Source organism: Nyctereutes procyonoides, unplaced genomic scaffold, assembly GCF_905146905.1.
Source record: "Nyctereutes procyonoides isolate TBG_1078 unplaced genomic scaffold, NYPRO_anot_genome, whole genome shotgun sequence".
NCBI lineage: Eukaryota > Metazoa > Chordata > Mammalia > Carnivora > Canidae > Nyctereutes > Nyctereutes procyonoides.
Genome location: NW_026575049.1, coordinates 28,960,077 through 28,975,929, shown reverse-complemented (window position 1 = coordinate 28,975,929; position 15,853 = coordinate 28,960,077). Strand labels below are relative to the sequence as shown.

At 47.7% G+C, this 15,853-nt stretch overlaps 1 protein-coding gene across 1 annotated transcript; it reads left to right on the top strand.

Moving 5' to 3' along the window:
* Positions 1 to 12,663: 12,663 nt before the first annotated feature.
* On the top strand, positions 12,664 to 13,067 carry LOC129511994 (BET1 homolog). Its single transcript, XM_055329207.1, has one exon. It carries the CDS (start codon positions 12,771 to 12,773, stop codon positions 13,065 to 13,067), a length of 297 nt encoding a protein of 98 aa, XP_055185182.1. The 5' UTR covers positions 12,664 to 12,770.
* The last annotated feature ends 2,786 nt before the right edge of the window (positions 13,068 to 15,853 follow it).

Genomic DNA, 15,853 nt, shown 5'->3' with positions numbered 1-15,853 from the left:
ACAACCCGAGATCAACAAGGGCTGACAGGATGGCCCAGTAGTTGTGGCCGAGCCACCACACTGTAGGGTGCCGGGGGGCAAAGGGTGGCTTCTGGGGGACAGGGGAGGTGTTCAGCACAGGCAGAAAAACTGGGCACAAGGCCCAGTGGGGAGAAGACACAGACTGTGTGGGACCCTGAGCGGCCCAGTGTCGGGGTGAGAACAGCCAAGGAGCAGGGGGTGTCGGGAGTGGCAGGGGCCTGCTACAGAAAGCGGGGGTCTGGCACCAGACGCATGGCAGCAGCATCCTCACTTGGGAGCTTCTTAAATGCAGAGTCTCAGTACCCAGCCCAGACCCACTAGAACACAAACTGCATGGTCAAAAACCTCACCCCACCCCACCCACCCACCCCTGCGGTGGTTCACATCATCGTGACCTGAGCCGAAGACAGACACTTGCACTGAGCCACCCAGGTGCCCCCCTACGATTTATATCTTCAGTATAGGCTCCACCAGCCTAGGGGGCTCCAGGTCTTCACTCGAAGGTCTACACATCCCCCTTTCTCTTGAGTCTTTCTTTGAGTGTGATGAGTCCCTCAGGAGGCCCCTCAGACCCTCCCCATGGGGCAGATGGCCTCCCCCGAGCTCCCACCGCACCCTGGGCTTGCTTCGACCATGGGACCCTCATGCCCTCAGCTTGCCTGCCTCCGGACAAGGAGGCCAGGAGCTTCTGAAAGGCAGATCAGTGCTTTGTTTGTGCTTCTATCCCCAGGACCTGGTGTGGTTAAATGTTTGTGGAGTGAATGAACAAATAAATAAGCTAATAAGATTAAAATAAGAATATATGTGAAAGCAGCACACAAAAGCTGGGAAATACAATTATCCATTTGTGTATGGTATTTTCTCACAGATGGATGCTGGAGAATAAATAACCACGCTTCTGGGTTTTGGGGTTCTTTGGGGTTTTTTGACAGCTTTATTGAGATATAACTCACATACCATACATTTTACTCAAAGTATACAGTTAGTTCAGTGGTTTTTTTCAGTACGTTCACAGGGTTATGCAACCATCACCACTGTTTAATTCCAGAACATTTTGATCACTCAGAAAAGAAAAAGAACCCATATCCATTAGCAGCCAGTCCCCATTTCCCCCCTACCTTCCCCCTCAGCCTTAGGCAACCACTCATCTATTGTCTGTCTGTCTATCTTTGCCTATTCTGCACATTTCACATGAATGGAATCATGCAGTCTGTGGTCTTTTGTGTCTGGCCTCTCTCACTTGTCATGAGTCTTCAAGGGTCACGCCTGCTGTAGTCCATATCAGGCCCTTATTCTTTCCTGTTGGTGAGTGACACCCCACACTCTGTCCCCCCGCCCCCCTGCGTGTCCTTCACACAGATACACAGCATTTAGCTTGTGCAGCAACATTTTCATCCCATCTCATTGCCTCTTGACATGTTGGAGGAGGGTGGTACTCATCCCCATTTTGCAGATGAGTACAGTGAGGCTAGAGGGAGCACTTGTGACTTTGCCAGAGACCACAGTCTGTTCACCAGCAGTCATGACTCGAAGTCCTTCTGTGTGCCCTGCTGTCTCCCTCCACAATCCAGACTATAGCATGCGGCTCTTCTTCCCTCAATAACCCATTGTTCCTGGTGTCTACAGTGTCCTATGGCCACCAGGCCTTGGGCACACGGAAGTTGGGGTGTGTGCTCAACCGTTTTAAGCCTTTATTTCATCTGGGTTTAGAAGCCAAAGGTCCACCCTCTCCCTAGCCTCAGAGCAAACAGGCCATTTCTCCATCCTGGGTGTGGATGGTGAGGACACAGCCAGAGGAGACGATGCTCCAGAGGAGATGGTGCTCAAGGAGTCCTTGATCTCAGTCCACCCTGCCTGAGAGGGACCTGTCATACCTGCCCCAGTGTCACCCAGACCTCTCCATGGCCCCTTCCTTCTGCTTGCCACACCCCACCCTCCCCAGTCAGGAGGGCCTTAACAGCACTTAGCACACTGGGGTGTGATGTGTTTCATGTCTGCTCCCCCCAAACCTGGGAGCTCCAGACATGAAGAGTCCTCATCATTTCTGTAACACAGAAAGTGGCACTTAGTAGGAACCGGGCCAGTATTGGCGGGATAGATGGATGCATCTTCCCATGTTTTAATATCAGTGCCTACAAGGGGCACCTGGCTGGCTCAGTCAGCAGAGCATGAGACTCTTGATCTTGGGCTCAGGAGTTTGAGCTCCATGTGGGGTGTAGAGATTACTTTAAAAAAAAAAAGTAATAATAATAGTGCCTCCAATCTATTGCGTGCTTACCACAAGACATTTTATCCTGACAAGCAACCCTCTAATGTGGTATCTAATCTTTTCACAGAAAAGGCAAAGTTGACAGGCCCGAGATCACAGACAGCAAGAGACAGACCTGGGATTTAAATCTAGACCTATTTAGGGAGCCTAGGGGTAAGCATCCAATTCTTGATATCGGCTCAGGTCACGATCTCAAGGTCCCCAAGTTGGGCTCAGCTCCGCACACAGCAGGGAGTCTGCTTAAGATTCTCACTCTCCCTCTTTATAAGTTTTTATTTATTTATTTATTTTTAAGATTTTATTTATTTATTCATGAGAGACACAGAGAGAGAGGCAGAGACATAGGCAGAGGGAGAAGCAGGCTCCCTGTGGGGATCCCGATGTGGGACTCGATCCCAGGACCCCGGGATCATGACCTGAGCTGAAGGCAGATACTCAACCACTGAGCCACCCAGGCGTCCAAATAAATAAATCTTTAAAAACGAACAAACAAACAAACAAACCTAGGCCTATTTATCTCTCATCTATTTTTCACCACCAGCAGGTCCCCTCAAAGGGCAAGTGGGAATTTAGAATCAGGTTTTGGGAGTGGACGGTTTATTTTGTTTATTTAGAGATTTATGTATTTATTTGAAAGCGAGAAAGAGTGAGCACTGGAACATGGGGTAGAGGAGAGCAGTGCAGAGGCAGAGGGAGTAGGAGAGAAGCAGATGCCTTGCTGAGTTGGAGCCTGAGATGGGGCTGGATCCCAGGGCCCAGGCACCCTGGGAATGGATGACTTTTTTTTTTTTTAAAGGAAGACAAGGTTACCCAAAGCTCCTGAAATTTTACTCACCTGTGATCTCTGTTACGAGATGGAGATTGTACTTCAGGTATCAAGAGAGAGACCAGCTCAGAGGGGTTAAGTGACTACCAAAACACACAGCTCAGGGGGAGGACTGGAGCTCAAGGCCAGACTGCCTGTGTCCAGGGGCAGGCTCACTTCAGTACACCACAGTCACTGAACATTTATTCCACTTGGTGTTGCTCAGATGGAAGTCTCCGTTTCCACTGAGCAGCTTTAAAAGTAGGTGAAAAAATTCAAATCATGGAGAAATCAGCAGAACCCTCGTACATTGCTAGTGGGATTGTGAGAAGGTACAGCCACTTTGCAAAACAGAGTGGCCTAGCTCCTGATTCTACTAAACAGTTACCATCTGATCTAGAAATTCCACTTCTAGGATTCTACCTAGAAGAAATGGAAACGTATGTCCATACAATCACTCGTCACAGCAGCATTATTCATAATAGCCCCCCCAAAAAAGGGAAACAACTCAAATGTCCATGAACTGATGAATGGATAAGCAAAATGTGGCCTATCCATACAATGGGAAGTTATTTGACAGTAAAAAGGAATGAAATTCGGACACATGTTACAACATGAAGGAACCCTTCCTTCCTTCCTTTATGTGAAGGACGCTAGTCATAGAGGACCACGTATTGTATAATCCCATTTATATGAAATGTCCAGAATAGGCAAATCTGCAGAGTCAGAAAATATATGAGTGGTTGCCAGGGGCTGAGCGGAGGAGGGAACAGGGAGTGACTGCTAATGGGTATGGGGTTTCTTTTGGGGATGATGAAAATGTCCTGGAATTTGATAGTGGTGATGGTTGCACAGCTCTGCAACTATACTAAAAACCACGGAACTGTACACTTTAAAAGGGTGAATTTTATGGTATGTGAATTATATCTCAATAAAGCTGTTATAAAAAGAATACAAATAAATAAAAATGAAGTGACCTTTGCCTTTCCCAGGTATCTGAAGGTGAGAACCGCCAGCCGGTGTGCTCACCCCACGCCCATGCTGTGACGGGGCATGGCCTCCTCTGAGCACCCAGCCTGTACCCCGTGAAGCTAACTTTGGCATTTTTGACTTGTGGGAGTGTCTGTCAGCCTCTCTTCCCTGCAAGGGTGCATTTTTGACATTTGGCCTCATTTTACTTCTGTGCGGCAAAGGACTTTATGGTCCTAATGCATCCCTTGCTGGGAGATCAGGCCACGTGGTGCCACTTCCATCCCAACATGGGGAAGGCATCTTGGCAGCCCAGCCCAGCTGGGTGGCAATGGAATCAGGCTGACATCACAGGATTTCAGCCTTTCGGGGTAAATGCAGCTTGGACACCCCATGCTAAGTCAGCCGGAACAGAAAGACAAGCATGTGGGATCTGACACCCAGACATCTGAGTTTGAATCTCTGCCCTACCATCTACTAGCTGGGTGGTCCTGAGCATCCTCTTAACTGCCTGGGGCCTCCAAATGTTGCTCCTTTGAAAAACCAAAGGGGATGCTTTCAACTTCACAGTTGAAAACACTGAAGGGTTCCTGGCTATCTACACTTTGGGTTGTCTACTGAGCCCAGTGGCCTTAGCGTCCCGGGGAGCTGGCTAGAAAGGCAGACTCTCGGGGCCCCGGGCTTGACCCCTGAAATCAGAATCTACACCTTAACATCAGGCCCAGGGGATTCATATGAAGGTAAAATCTGAGAAGCACTCATGAGAATTCAATGAGACGAGGCAGGTGAAAACCTGGCACAAACTGGGTGCCACACACATGGATGTTAGTGTTTTATTGTTATTTAGAAAGAGGGCTGGCCTGAGCTCCCAACTGCCACTTCCTCGCTGTATGATTTTTTTTAAGATTTTATTTATTTATTCATGAGAGACACAGAGAGAGAGAGGCAGAGACACAGGCAGAGGGAGAAGCAGGATCACTGCGGGGAGCCCGATGTGGGACTTGATCCCAGGACCCCGGGATCACACCCTGAGATGAAGGCAGACACTCAACCGCTGAGCCACCCACGCGTCCCCTGGCCGTGGGATCTTAAGCCAGGCACTTGACCACTCTGGGGCCTTGGTGTTTCCCTGTTTCCCTGCCCCTTCTCACCAGAGTGGTTTGGTGGAGTTCATCTGATATAACTTGTGGGAAAGTGCTTTAAAAATGCGAGGGCTGTATGTGTACACAGTTCTCTTGGCCAATGTGGAGAGAGTGACTTGCAAGATTCTGGAGATAAGAGATTTGAAGCACTAGCCAGAGGGGCAAAGACCCGGGAAAGCAGACAAGAGCTCTGGCCCTCTAGAAGCCCCTCCACCTTGAAGTCATTGGATCAAAGGAAATGGGGACAAAACCACAAAATGCTGTCAAGCAAGACAGGGAGGTAAGGCAAGATAGGGAGGTAGTGGCAAGGTAAGGTGCAGGCTCCCAGCTGGGGCCTCCTTGCAAATGGGGCACAGGTATCAAGCCTCAGGTGGTGTGGGTGCAGAGGACAGAGGTAGCCCCTCCCATAGATGCCAATGTCTGATTTAGCTGGTCTCCAGGGGGCTGGAGATTCCTCCCCTGCTTACATACAGCCCCTCTCTCAGGGGGGCTAGCACACAGGATGTGCCAGGATGTGTTTTCTGAGAACCCTGCACATACTCGCTCCCGAAATCCTCACAACAGGTAAGATCTCTGTCAATGCCCCACAGTACAAATGAGGCCATGGAAGCACAAAGAGGTTAAGTGACTTGCCCGACACCACAGAACTAATAAGGGGCCAAGCCAGGCTTTTTTTTTTTTTTTTCCAAGTCCAGGCCATCTGGCTCCAGAGCCCCTTTCAGAGCAATGCTTCAACTGCATTGCAAAATAAGAGACTATGTTTTAGAGCAGTTTTAGATTCACAGAAAAATTGGAGATTTCCCATATAATCCTTCCCACGTGCACAGTCTCCTCCTGCCAGAGTGGTTGTGATGTTATTTATAAAAATGCACATATTTGGTCATTCAGGTAACAAAATATATTTCTCATATTTGCTTTTGGTCAGGTTCCAGTCTCATAGCTCCTAAAACCCTTGGAATCTCCTATAAGTGTTGACAGCCACAAAAGTGCCTTTTGTTATGTTAATGGTGACTTTTGGAAAGCATCCGAGGGTGGGCCTGGGAGGGGAGGGATGCTGGAGGCTGAATGGGGAAGCTAATGGCTGATGACCTAATCAGCTGTGCCTTTGTAATGAAGCCTCATTACAAAAATAATGTAATAAAAACCTGTAATAAAAACCCAAGAGGATGGGGTTCAAAGAACTCCTGGTTGGTGAACAGAGTGATTCCGAGAGTGATATGGAAGCTCCGTACCCTTCAGTAGGCACACCTCGCACCCCCTATGCGTCTCTTCCCTCTGGCTGTTCTCCAGTTATATAGCTTTTTATAAGAAACTAGTGATCTAGTGAATAAACAGGTTTCCTGAGGTCTACGAGCAGCTTTAGCAAATTAATGGAATCCAGGATGGGGTGGGGGTATCTCTAGAACCTCTGATCTAGATCCCATGGGTCAGAAGCACAGGTGACAACCTGAACTTGTGGTTGGCATCTGAAGCAGGGGTGGAGGGGAGGGATAGTCTTGTAGGATTGAGCCCTTCACCTGTGGAATCCAACCTTGTCTCCAGGTAGAAGCATCAGAATTGAGTTGAATTATAGGGCACTCAGCTGGTGTCTGGAGCATTGCTTGTTGATGTGTGGGGAACCCCCCCCGCCAAATACACACACACACATACTGACCTGATGGCCAGAACCCTTTTTTTTTCTTTTAAGATTTTATTTATTTATTCATGACAGAGAGAGAGAGAGAGAGAGAGAGAGAGGCAGAGACACAAGCAGAGGGAGAAGCAGGCTCCATGCAGGGAGCTCCACGTGGGACTTGATCCCAGGACCTGAGTCGAAGGCAGACGCTCAACCGCTGAGCCACCTAGATGTCTCAGACCAGAACCCTTGCAACACGGAATGAACCTACACTGACACATCATCATCACCCAGAGTCCATGGTTTACATTAGCGCTCACTCTTGGGGTTGCACATTCTGGGGGTTTGGACAAACGTATAATAACATGATTCCATCATTATAGTATCATACAGAATCTTCCCATTTCCTTAAAAATCCTGTGTGCTCTATTCAGCCCTTCCTCTTCCGTCCCCACCCCTACCCCTGCAACCACTGATGTTTTTTTTAGTCTTCATAGTTTTGTCTTTTCTAGTTGTCACATAGTTGGAATCATACAGTATGTATGTAGCCTCTTCAGATCAGCTTCTTTCACTTAGTAAAATGCACTGAAAGTTTCTCCATGTCTTTTCATGGCTTGGTAACACTTTTTTTTTTTTTTTTTTTGGTGCTAAATAATAGTCCATTTTCTGGATATACCACAGTGTATCTGTTCACCTGCTAAAAGACATCTTGGCTGCTTCCAGCTTTTGGCAATTATGAATAAAGCTGCTGTGAACATCTATGTGCAGAACTTTGTTTGGACAAGGGTTTTCACTTTTACCGTGTTTTAGCCTGGAGATGGAGATGGTTGGTTGGAGGCTGGCCTGAGGTCCATGTAGCCCAGAGATCAGGACTAGATGTGGTCTTCTAGAACCAGAAGAAGAAAAAGAAAGAGGAGAAGATGAAAGAGGAGGAGGAGGAGGAGAACTATTAAAACTGTAGTCCTGTTTATCAGTCCAGTACGGAGGTCTGAGGAATCAGGGTCACTGAGCAATTTCAGGTCTGCTGCCTTATTGGTTATGTTCCCGTAACAGCCCTCATCGCAGAGCAGTACGTGCTGGATACTGCAGCAGGTGCTTTACCATGGCCATGTCGAAAACAGCGTTCTTAGAGTTTTTGTTTCTTTACCCTCAAACCACCATATTTTATAGTACAAATATACTCATATAAATGAAACAGGTTTCCCCAAAATACTGTGATATCTTCTAATCTATTTCATTGTTTAAAATGCTGGTCATGACATTGACTTCATGGCACATTAATGGAAGTTTATTGACAGTGTAGCTTTTGGCATGTGATTGAACCTCCATAAGCCACCAGACATACCTCAAAATGTTGTCCTGAGTAGTAAGTGAGATAAGGTATGTGAAAAGTTTAACACGGGATCTTTAACACAGATGAGGGCCCAATCCAGGGTTGAACCCCAAGCCGGCTCTCCTTCCCACAATTCCATGCTGCCTCTCTAGAAGAGCCAAACTCACTGGGTATGGCTTTCAAAGGTTGTGCTACTGATTAGAGCTGTCATTTGGATAGAGGCCAGGTTCACCACTTCTGGCAAATATAAGAAGCTGTCCTCACGCTCTCCTGGACCAGTGACCATCTTCTCTCCCCTCTCCACTGTCCGATTTATCTTATTTATTTACTTTTTATTATTTGTAAGTAATCTCTACACCCAACATGGGGCTCAAATCTACAACCCCCAAATCAAGAGTCCCACGCTCCACTGACTGAGTCACCCAGGCACTCCTCCGTTGTCCAATTTAATTCAACATCCATTTGCTGGGCAGACTGGATGTATAGCTATTCCTCTTTCCTCTTCCTCAGTCTGAAACTCCAGCTACTGCACGGTGCCCTCCTTACTTTATTCAGATTGCTCCTAAAATGTCACCTCCACACAACCATCCCTAAACCACTAATCCAAATGAGGATCGGTTTCCCTGTCTACGGTAGCCCCTGTTTCCCGTTTTAGTTTTTTTCCAAGCGTTGTCACCACCTACCCAATGATAGAGTGTGTTGGTTTATCCATTAAACTCTTCGTCTTCACTAAAACATAAGTCAGGAGAGCAGGAATTCAGAGAGTTGGTTCCCTGGTCTATCCCCAATACCTAGCCTAGCTGCTGATGCAGAGCAGGGGCTCAATAAATGTTTGTTGAATCAATAAATGACACTGAGCCAAAGCCTGGGTGGTAGGATGATGAAACAAGGGGGACCATGGGGGGGCTGTGTGGGTGGACATTTTGACAATTGTGCTTGGACAAGTACAAACCAAGTGCCTGGAAGCACAGAGGAGGTAGAGATCAACTCTGGATAAGGGAGGGGGTGGAGTGATCCCAGAGGCTGGATAGATCTTCAAAGATGGAGTTGTAAGGAGAGTGTCTGTGTGAAGGCAAAGTGGGGACAGAAAGGTGGGTTGGGCACAGAGACCAATCTATGGGGCTATAGCTTTGGCTTTTCAGAGTTGATGGGCAGGTGGGAAGAGGCTAGAGCCGTTGTAGAGGGCTTTGAATGCCAGGCTAAGAAGTTTGGCATTCCCAAGTCTCTTACAGTGTCCTAAGAAGATCTCTCCAGGGGCAGCTGGGTGGCTCAGTTAAGCATGCCACTCTTGATCTCAGGGTTGTGAGATCAAGCCCAGGCTGAGTGTGGAGCCTACTTTTTTTTTTTTTAATTTTTTTTTAAATTTTTATTTATTTATGATGGTCACACAGAGAGAGAGAGAGAGGCAGAGACACAGGCAGAGGGAGAAGCAGGCTCCATGCACCAGGAGCCCGACGTGGGATTCGATCCCGGGTCTCCAGGATCGGGCCCTGGGCCAAAGGCAGGCGCCAAACCGCTGCGCCACCCAGGGATCCCCTGTGGAGCCTACTTTTAAAGGGGGGGAGGGACACCTGAGTGGTTCGGTGGGTGGTTGAGCGTCTGTCTGCCTTGGGCTCAGGTCGAGATGGAGGTGGGGGGTGGGGGGGTTGTGGGATTGTCCTGCATAGGGTTTCCCCACAGGGAGCCTGCTTCTCCCTCTGCCTGTGTCTCTGCCTCTCTCTCTCTTTGTGTGTCTCTCATGAGTAAATAAATAAAATCTTTAAAAGAAAAAAAAGATCGATCCATTTATCTGTATCTACACCTGTATATCTATGTCTGCACACACGTGGAACACATTTATATATGTACACCCTATGAGAACCTACTAAAACATAAAATTTAAATACATATGTACAATTTTAAGTTAAATATAAAATTTAAAATAATACATATTTTTCATTTTATTTTAAAAATAATTTTGGTCTTGGGACACCTGAGTGGCTCAGCGGTTGAGCGTCTGCCTTTGGCTCAGGGCATAATCCCGGAGTACTGGGATGGAGTCCCACATCGGGCTTCCTGCATGGAGCCTGCTTCTCCCTCTGCCTGTGTCTCTGTGTCTCTCATGAATAAATAAATAAAATCTTAAATAATAATAATAATAATAATAATAATAATAATAATTTTGGTCTTCTTTTAGTTATTTTTTTAGGTAGTCTCTACCCCCAGTGTGAGGCTCGAACTACAACCAGGAGATCAAGACTCCCATGGTCTACCGACTCAGCGGGCGTCCCCCCAAAATAATATATACACATATTTTTAAAATTATGTTTAAAATAAATAAATAAATAAAAATAAAATTATGTTTTAATAAACTCCCACGGTCCACAGTTGGGGCTTAAAGGCTTCAGGTTGGAAACCTCCCTCCCGTCCCCGCCCTTCCCCGCCTCACTCCCCCCCCCCAGCACCTCCCCCAGCAGTAACCGACCTCGCTCTGCTTTGCGAAGGTCCCGCAGATGCAGGTTTCCGGGAGGCCGCGCTTTGCGAAGCGGCTGCGTGGAGTGTAGGCGGTCCACGCCGCGGCCGCTGCGGGCGTCGGGCCCCGGGAGGCGGCCAGGTGGCCCTCCCGCCCCGCCCGGGTCCTGCGCTCCGCCCCGGCAGGTGCGTTGGCGGGGCCCGCCCACCGCGGCCGCAGGAGCCAATCGGGCACGTTATGCAAATCGCATCGAATTCGGCTCCTCCAGGTCGGCGGTCCCGACCCAGCGCTGAGAAGGCTGGAAAATCGTGGCCAAAAGAGCTTGGAAACCGCGGGAGCTGGAGAATTGGGGGTGGGGGTGGGGGTGGGCCGCAGGGACGTAGAGGGCACTGACGTCGAGGCTGGAAGGACAGCCAGAGGTCATTCCTCCCGGGCTCGGGGCTGCCCCGGCCCGCCCTGCGCGTCCTTCCTGCCCGGTGCTCACAGAGGCGATGCTGCGAAATCACTACCGGCGGACGCGGCCCCGTCGGAGGCAGGTCCAAGGCCTGGCTCCCGGGGGGGGGGGGGGGGGGGGGGGGGCAGGGGGCAGGCCCCAGGGAGCCGCGGAGCCCTGCATCCCTCCTGCCTGTGCCAATGGCTCGCCGCGTGCCTCTGGGCAACCCCGCCGCCTTGCGAGGGCCTCAGCCTCCCCACCTGGAAAATGGGAGTGATGACTCCACGCTCCTAGCGACAACGACAGGATCAGTGGGCTAGTAGAGTGACACCGCGGGAGATTCTGATCTCCGCAAGCCAGGGGCGCCTGGGGGGCTCAGCGGTTGAGCAGGTGCCTTCCGCTCAGGTCGTGACCCCGGGGTCCTGGGATCAAGTCCCCGCATAGGGCTCCCCGCAGCGAGCCTGCTTCTCCCTCTGCCTGTGTCTCTGCCTCTCTGTGTGTCTCTTATGAATAAATAAATAAAATCTTAAAAAAAAAAAAAAGCCTGATCTCTGCAAACCATGGTGCTTGACCATTAGAAGAGTATCACTTGGACGTTAGACCAGATGACCCGTTCCTGGTTTTCCCAGATTATTTGTGGTGTGACCTTGGGCAGGTCACTTTTACCTCTCTGACTCTAACTTTCTTTGACTCTAAAGTAAAAAAATTCCAAGGGCCATCATTAATGGCTTAATGAATTAAGGTTTAAAAGGCACTTGGCACAGGGCCAAGCCACAGTTCTAGAACCACAGGTCCTTCTGGAACTTCAGTTTCGTTATCTATATGCTGGATACAACGATAATGTCTTCCCTGCCTGCCCCACAGGATAGTCATGAGCCTTACACATTGTGTGACACTTTATAAATAGGAAAACATCATACCAATGGTAATTTGTGATATTGCCAGGCAGCCGGCACACTGGAAAAAGTGTAATGTTGGCCCTGGCTCTGCCTTTTATTCTCTGTGTGACCTTGCACGTGTTACTTTATCTGTCCAAAGGTCAGATTCCTCTCCTGTGATATACCAAGTTTATAGGATCACTGTGGACAATGGGAGGATGGTGTGTGGAGAGTGCCCACTATATGCCCAACACACAACACATTTTGATGAACAGTACCTATTATTACTAGCAAGTTTTTCTTTCTTCGTTTTTAGAGAACAGGGAGGGGTAGAGGGAGACAGAGAAGAATAAGCAGGCTCTATGAACAGCATGGACTGACCCAGGGCTCCCTCTCACAATCCTGAGAGCATGACCTGAGCCAAAATCAAGAGTCAAATGCTTAACCGCCTGAGCCACCCACGTACCGTACCGTACCAGCGGGTTTTCCTTTAAATGTCCCTAGATTCTATTTCCAGAACCGAGGGCCTGGGAGATAAGGGTGAGAACAAGACTTGCTTCTTACTGTACATCCTCCTGTGTCACTTGACTTATATTACAGTAATGCATCATTTAAAAAATATATAAAATTGAAACTAAAAAGGGAAATGCAATTAATCGTGTAAATGTAATAAAATAATGCAAATCAAAACAATGAATTAAAATGTAAAACTAGAGACTCCAGTGATGTCGTGGCACTTTGGGGAAAGAAACTGGTGATTCTCTGGGCCCTGGTACTGAAGACGCCGTCCGGGGTCCCCTGGCCCCTTCCTACCCACCCCTCCATCTGCTTTTTTCTTCCCTACTCTGGCAGGATGAGGCGTGCAGGCCTGGGTGAAGGAGAACCTCCTGGCAACCATGGGAACTATGGCTATGCTAACAGTGGTTATAGTGTCTGTGAAGAAGAAAATGAGAGACTCACTGAAAGTCTCAGAAGCAAAGTAACTGCTATAAAATCTCTTTCCATTGAAACAGGCCATGAGGTTAAACATCAAAATAAATTATTAGCTGAAATGGATTCACAGTTTGATTCTACAACTGGATTTCTAGGGAAAACTATGGGAAAACTGAAGATTTTATCTAGAGGGAGCCAAACAAAGCTGCTCTGCTAGATGATGCTGTTTTCATTGTCTTTTTCGTCATTTATTGGATTATTAAACTGAGGTAATGCAGGTAAGTGTGAGTTTGGAATTTGTTCCAATTTAACTGCAGTACCACTTTGGTGAAAAAAAAAAATCAGCATCAAAACAGTCCTAATTTTCAAATATTATGACTTTTTCCATTGAGGATTGCTGAATTTTACTTGTTTTGTAAATCCCCTTAGATAACACAGTGCTTAAAAAAAAAAAAAAAGATAACACAGTGTTCCTTGAACACTGTTGCTTAATGACTCATTTTTTGCCCCTATTTTCAGGGGTATTAAGGTGGCCTGAAGTCACTGTGGCCCTAATAATTCTTTTTCCTGTTGTTCGCTGTCAAATTAAATAGCCATACAAAACACTTCTGTTAGCATAAATGTAGGTTTATGTTCCATGTGAAGAAGCTTAGTGGGAAAATAACAGAATCCCTGGAGAGCCTGGTGCTGAACTCTTGAGGTAGTGAACAAGTTTGTGATGGAATGGTATATGTATTTTCCTAATTGTCATCAACCCTGATATTGTACTCCCCTTTCCTCCTGTATTTGGTTAAAATTGTAGGCTGATTTCCTTTTACCTACAGCTTTCCTCTAAAATTCTATGACATGACTCCTCTTTCCCCTCTGCCCATGACCTCATCCTTCACTAAAGCTTGTTACTTTGGCACATTTCCTGTAGGGCCCAAAACAAATGTATTACCAGTCCAGTTGTTGTTTTATATTAACTTTATACATACCATTGACTTGGCATATAATAGTTTTATGATTTTAGCTACTTAGGTAGGCCATTTGCTTGTCATTTGTGACAGAATAATGTGAAGCTAAAGTCATTGCTCAGCTCTGAATGGAAATAAAATTAACTGCCTCTGCTTTATTATGTGTTCAAAATAGATATTGAAAGTACTCGGACATTGGACTTGGGGTTAAATTGCTTTAATCTCTATGTTTATAGAAAGGAAAACAAAGATGGATAGAAAGAAATATTAAGATGTTCTTAAATACTCTGTATTGTGGGATCCCTGGGTGGCGCAGCAGTTTGGCGCCTGCCTTTGGCCCAGGGCGCGATCCTGGAGATCCGGGATCGAATCCCACATCGGGCTCCCGGTGCATGGAGCCTGCTTCTCCCTCTGCCTGTGTCTCTGCCTCTCTCTCTCTGTGACTATCATAAATAAATAAAAATTAAAAAAATAAAAAAATACTCTGTATTGTTACCATTTGGAATTTGCCCATTAATGGGCTCTAAAAATAAAATTTTTAACGAAAAAAATGTAAAACTAATTTTTAACCTCATGAGTAGAGGCCTTGTCTGAGATGAGAAGAAGCCCAAATGTGAAGAATAACCTCATGTCCACAAATCCCAGAGTTTACCACGGAGAGGCAGAGTCATGATTATTTTCTAAGATCAGTGGGAAAATTTCCAAACCCCAGCCAGGGGTCACCTCTGAGAGGAGTGACCATGCCTTGGCGTAAACATCCCCAAAGCTACTCTGAGGTCATGTTCCAAGGAGGGAGATGACCTGCATTTCCCTGAGCATCACAGGTATGCAGGACTCAGGGTGAGTCATTCCTCCCACCGGGCTTGCCCTCCAACCCCAATAAGGATGGATACCTCATTAGGGAGTATTAGCGTTCCCCCAACCCCAGGGCCTTACATGGGTACCGACTAGCCTTGGGATGTGCAGCCAATCCACACCCACACTTCTCCAACTGTCCTGGGATGCCTGGGCCTTGGACGGCCCTCCTGTTCTTCCTCCACTGGAGGCCACGGTCTCAACTGACTACCACCACTCTGCCCCGAGGGCTCCCATTCAGCTGGAAAGAGGCAGGAAGGAAGAGCATCATGGCCCAGGCCCACTCTCCCTCCTGTGTCCCCTGGCCCATCTGGACTGTGTGTGGCAGGGACCTTGAAGCTCAGGTTCTGTTTACAAATTACTCATCAAGGCGAGGGAGAGGACATAGACCTTCACCTGCCTCATCCTGGAAGGGACACAGGAAATTTTCACTCCCGACCTATTGGCCGGAGCCAGTTGTGGGCTCTGCCCATGGGGAAGGGTATGGGCCAGCGCTGGGAGGGTCTGGGAGATTTGGTGAGCGTCGCTGTGGCTGCCACAGTCCTTCTGCTCAACCTTTATTTATTTATTTTTTAAAAAGATTTTATGTATTTATTCATGAGAGACAGAGAGAGAGGGGCAGAGACACAAGCAGAGGGAAAAGCAGCCTCCCTACGGGGAGCCCGATGCGGGATTCGATCCCAAGACCCCAGGATCACGCCCTGAGCCGAAGGCAGATGCCCCACCACTGGGCTACCCAGGCATCCCTCTGCTCAACCTTTAGAGCAACATTAATTAACTTTAGAACCAGAGGACACTACAGTGGCAGGGACCTCAGGAGTCATCTCACCCTGTGACTTCTAACACATCAGAAATCTTTGGGTTGTTGTCAAAAATGCAGAGTCCTTGGTCCTACCCCAGGACTCCTGAATCAGAACAATCTAACATGGCGCCAGGGAAACTACATTTTTAAAAGCTTGCCAGGTAACTCTAGCAGCAGCCAGATTTGTGACTCACTAATAGGAGCCTATTCTTCTTTTACAGATGAGGGAACAGGCTCAGAAAGGGACTGTGACTTTCTCAGGACTACACAGGGAGTGAATGCTGGAGCTTGGACCAGAGTATGGGCTTCCAGGCCAGGGCTTTTACCACCTATCTCTATCTGCCCTGGCTTCTTTGTTTTTGTTTTTAAAGATTTTATTTTTTTATTCAT

Coding starts and splice junctions, on each gene's coding strand:
- LOC129511994 (XM_055329207.1), top strand. CDS start 12,771: ATGAGGCGTGCAGGCCTGGGTGAAGGAGAACCTCCTGGCAACCATGGG.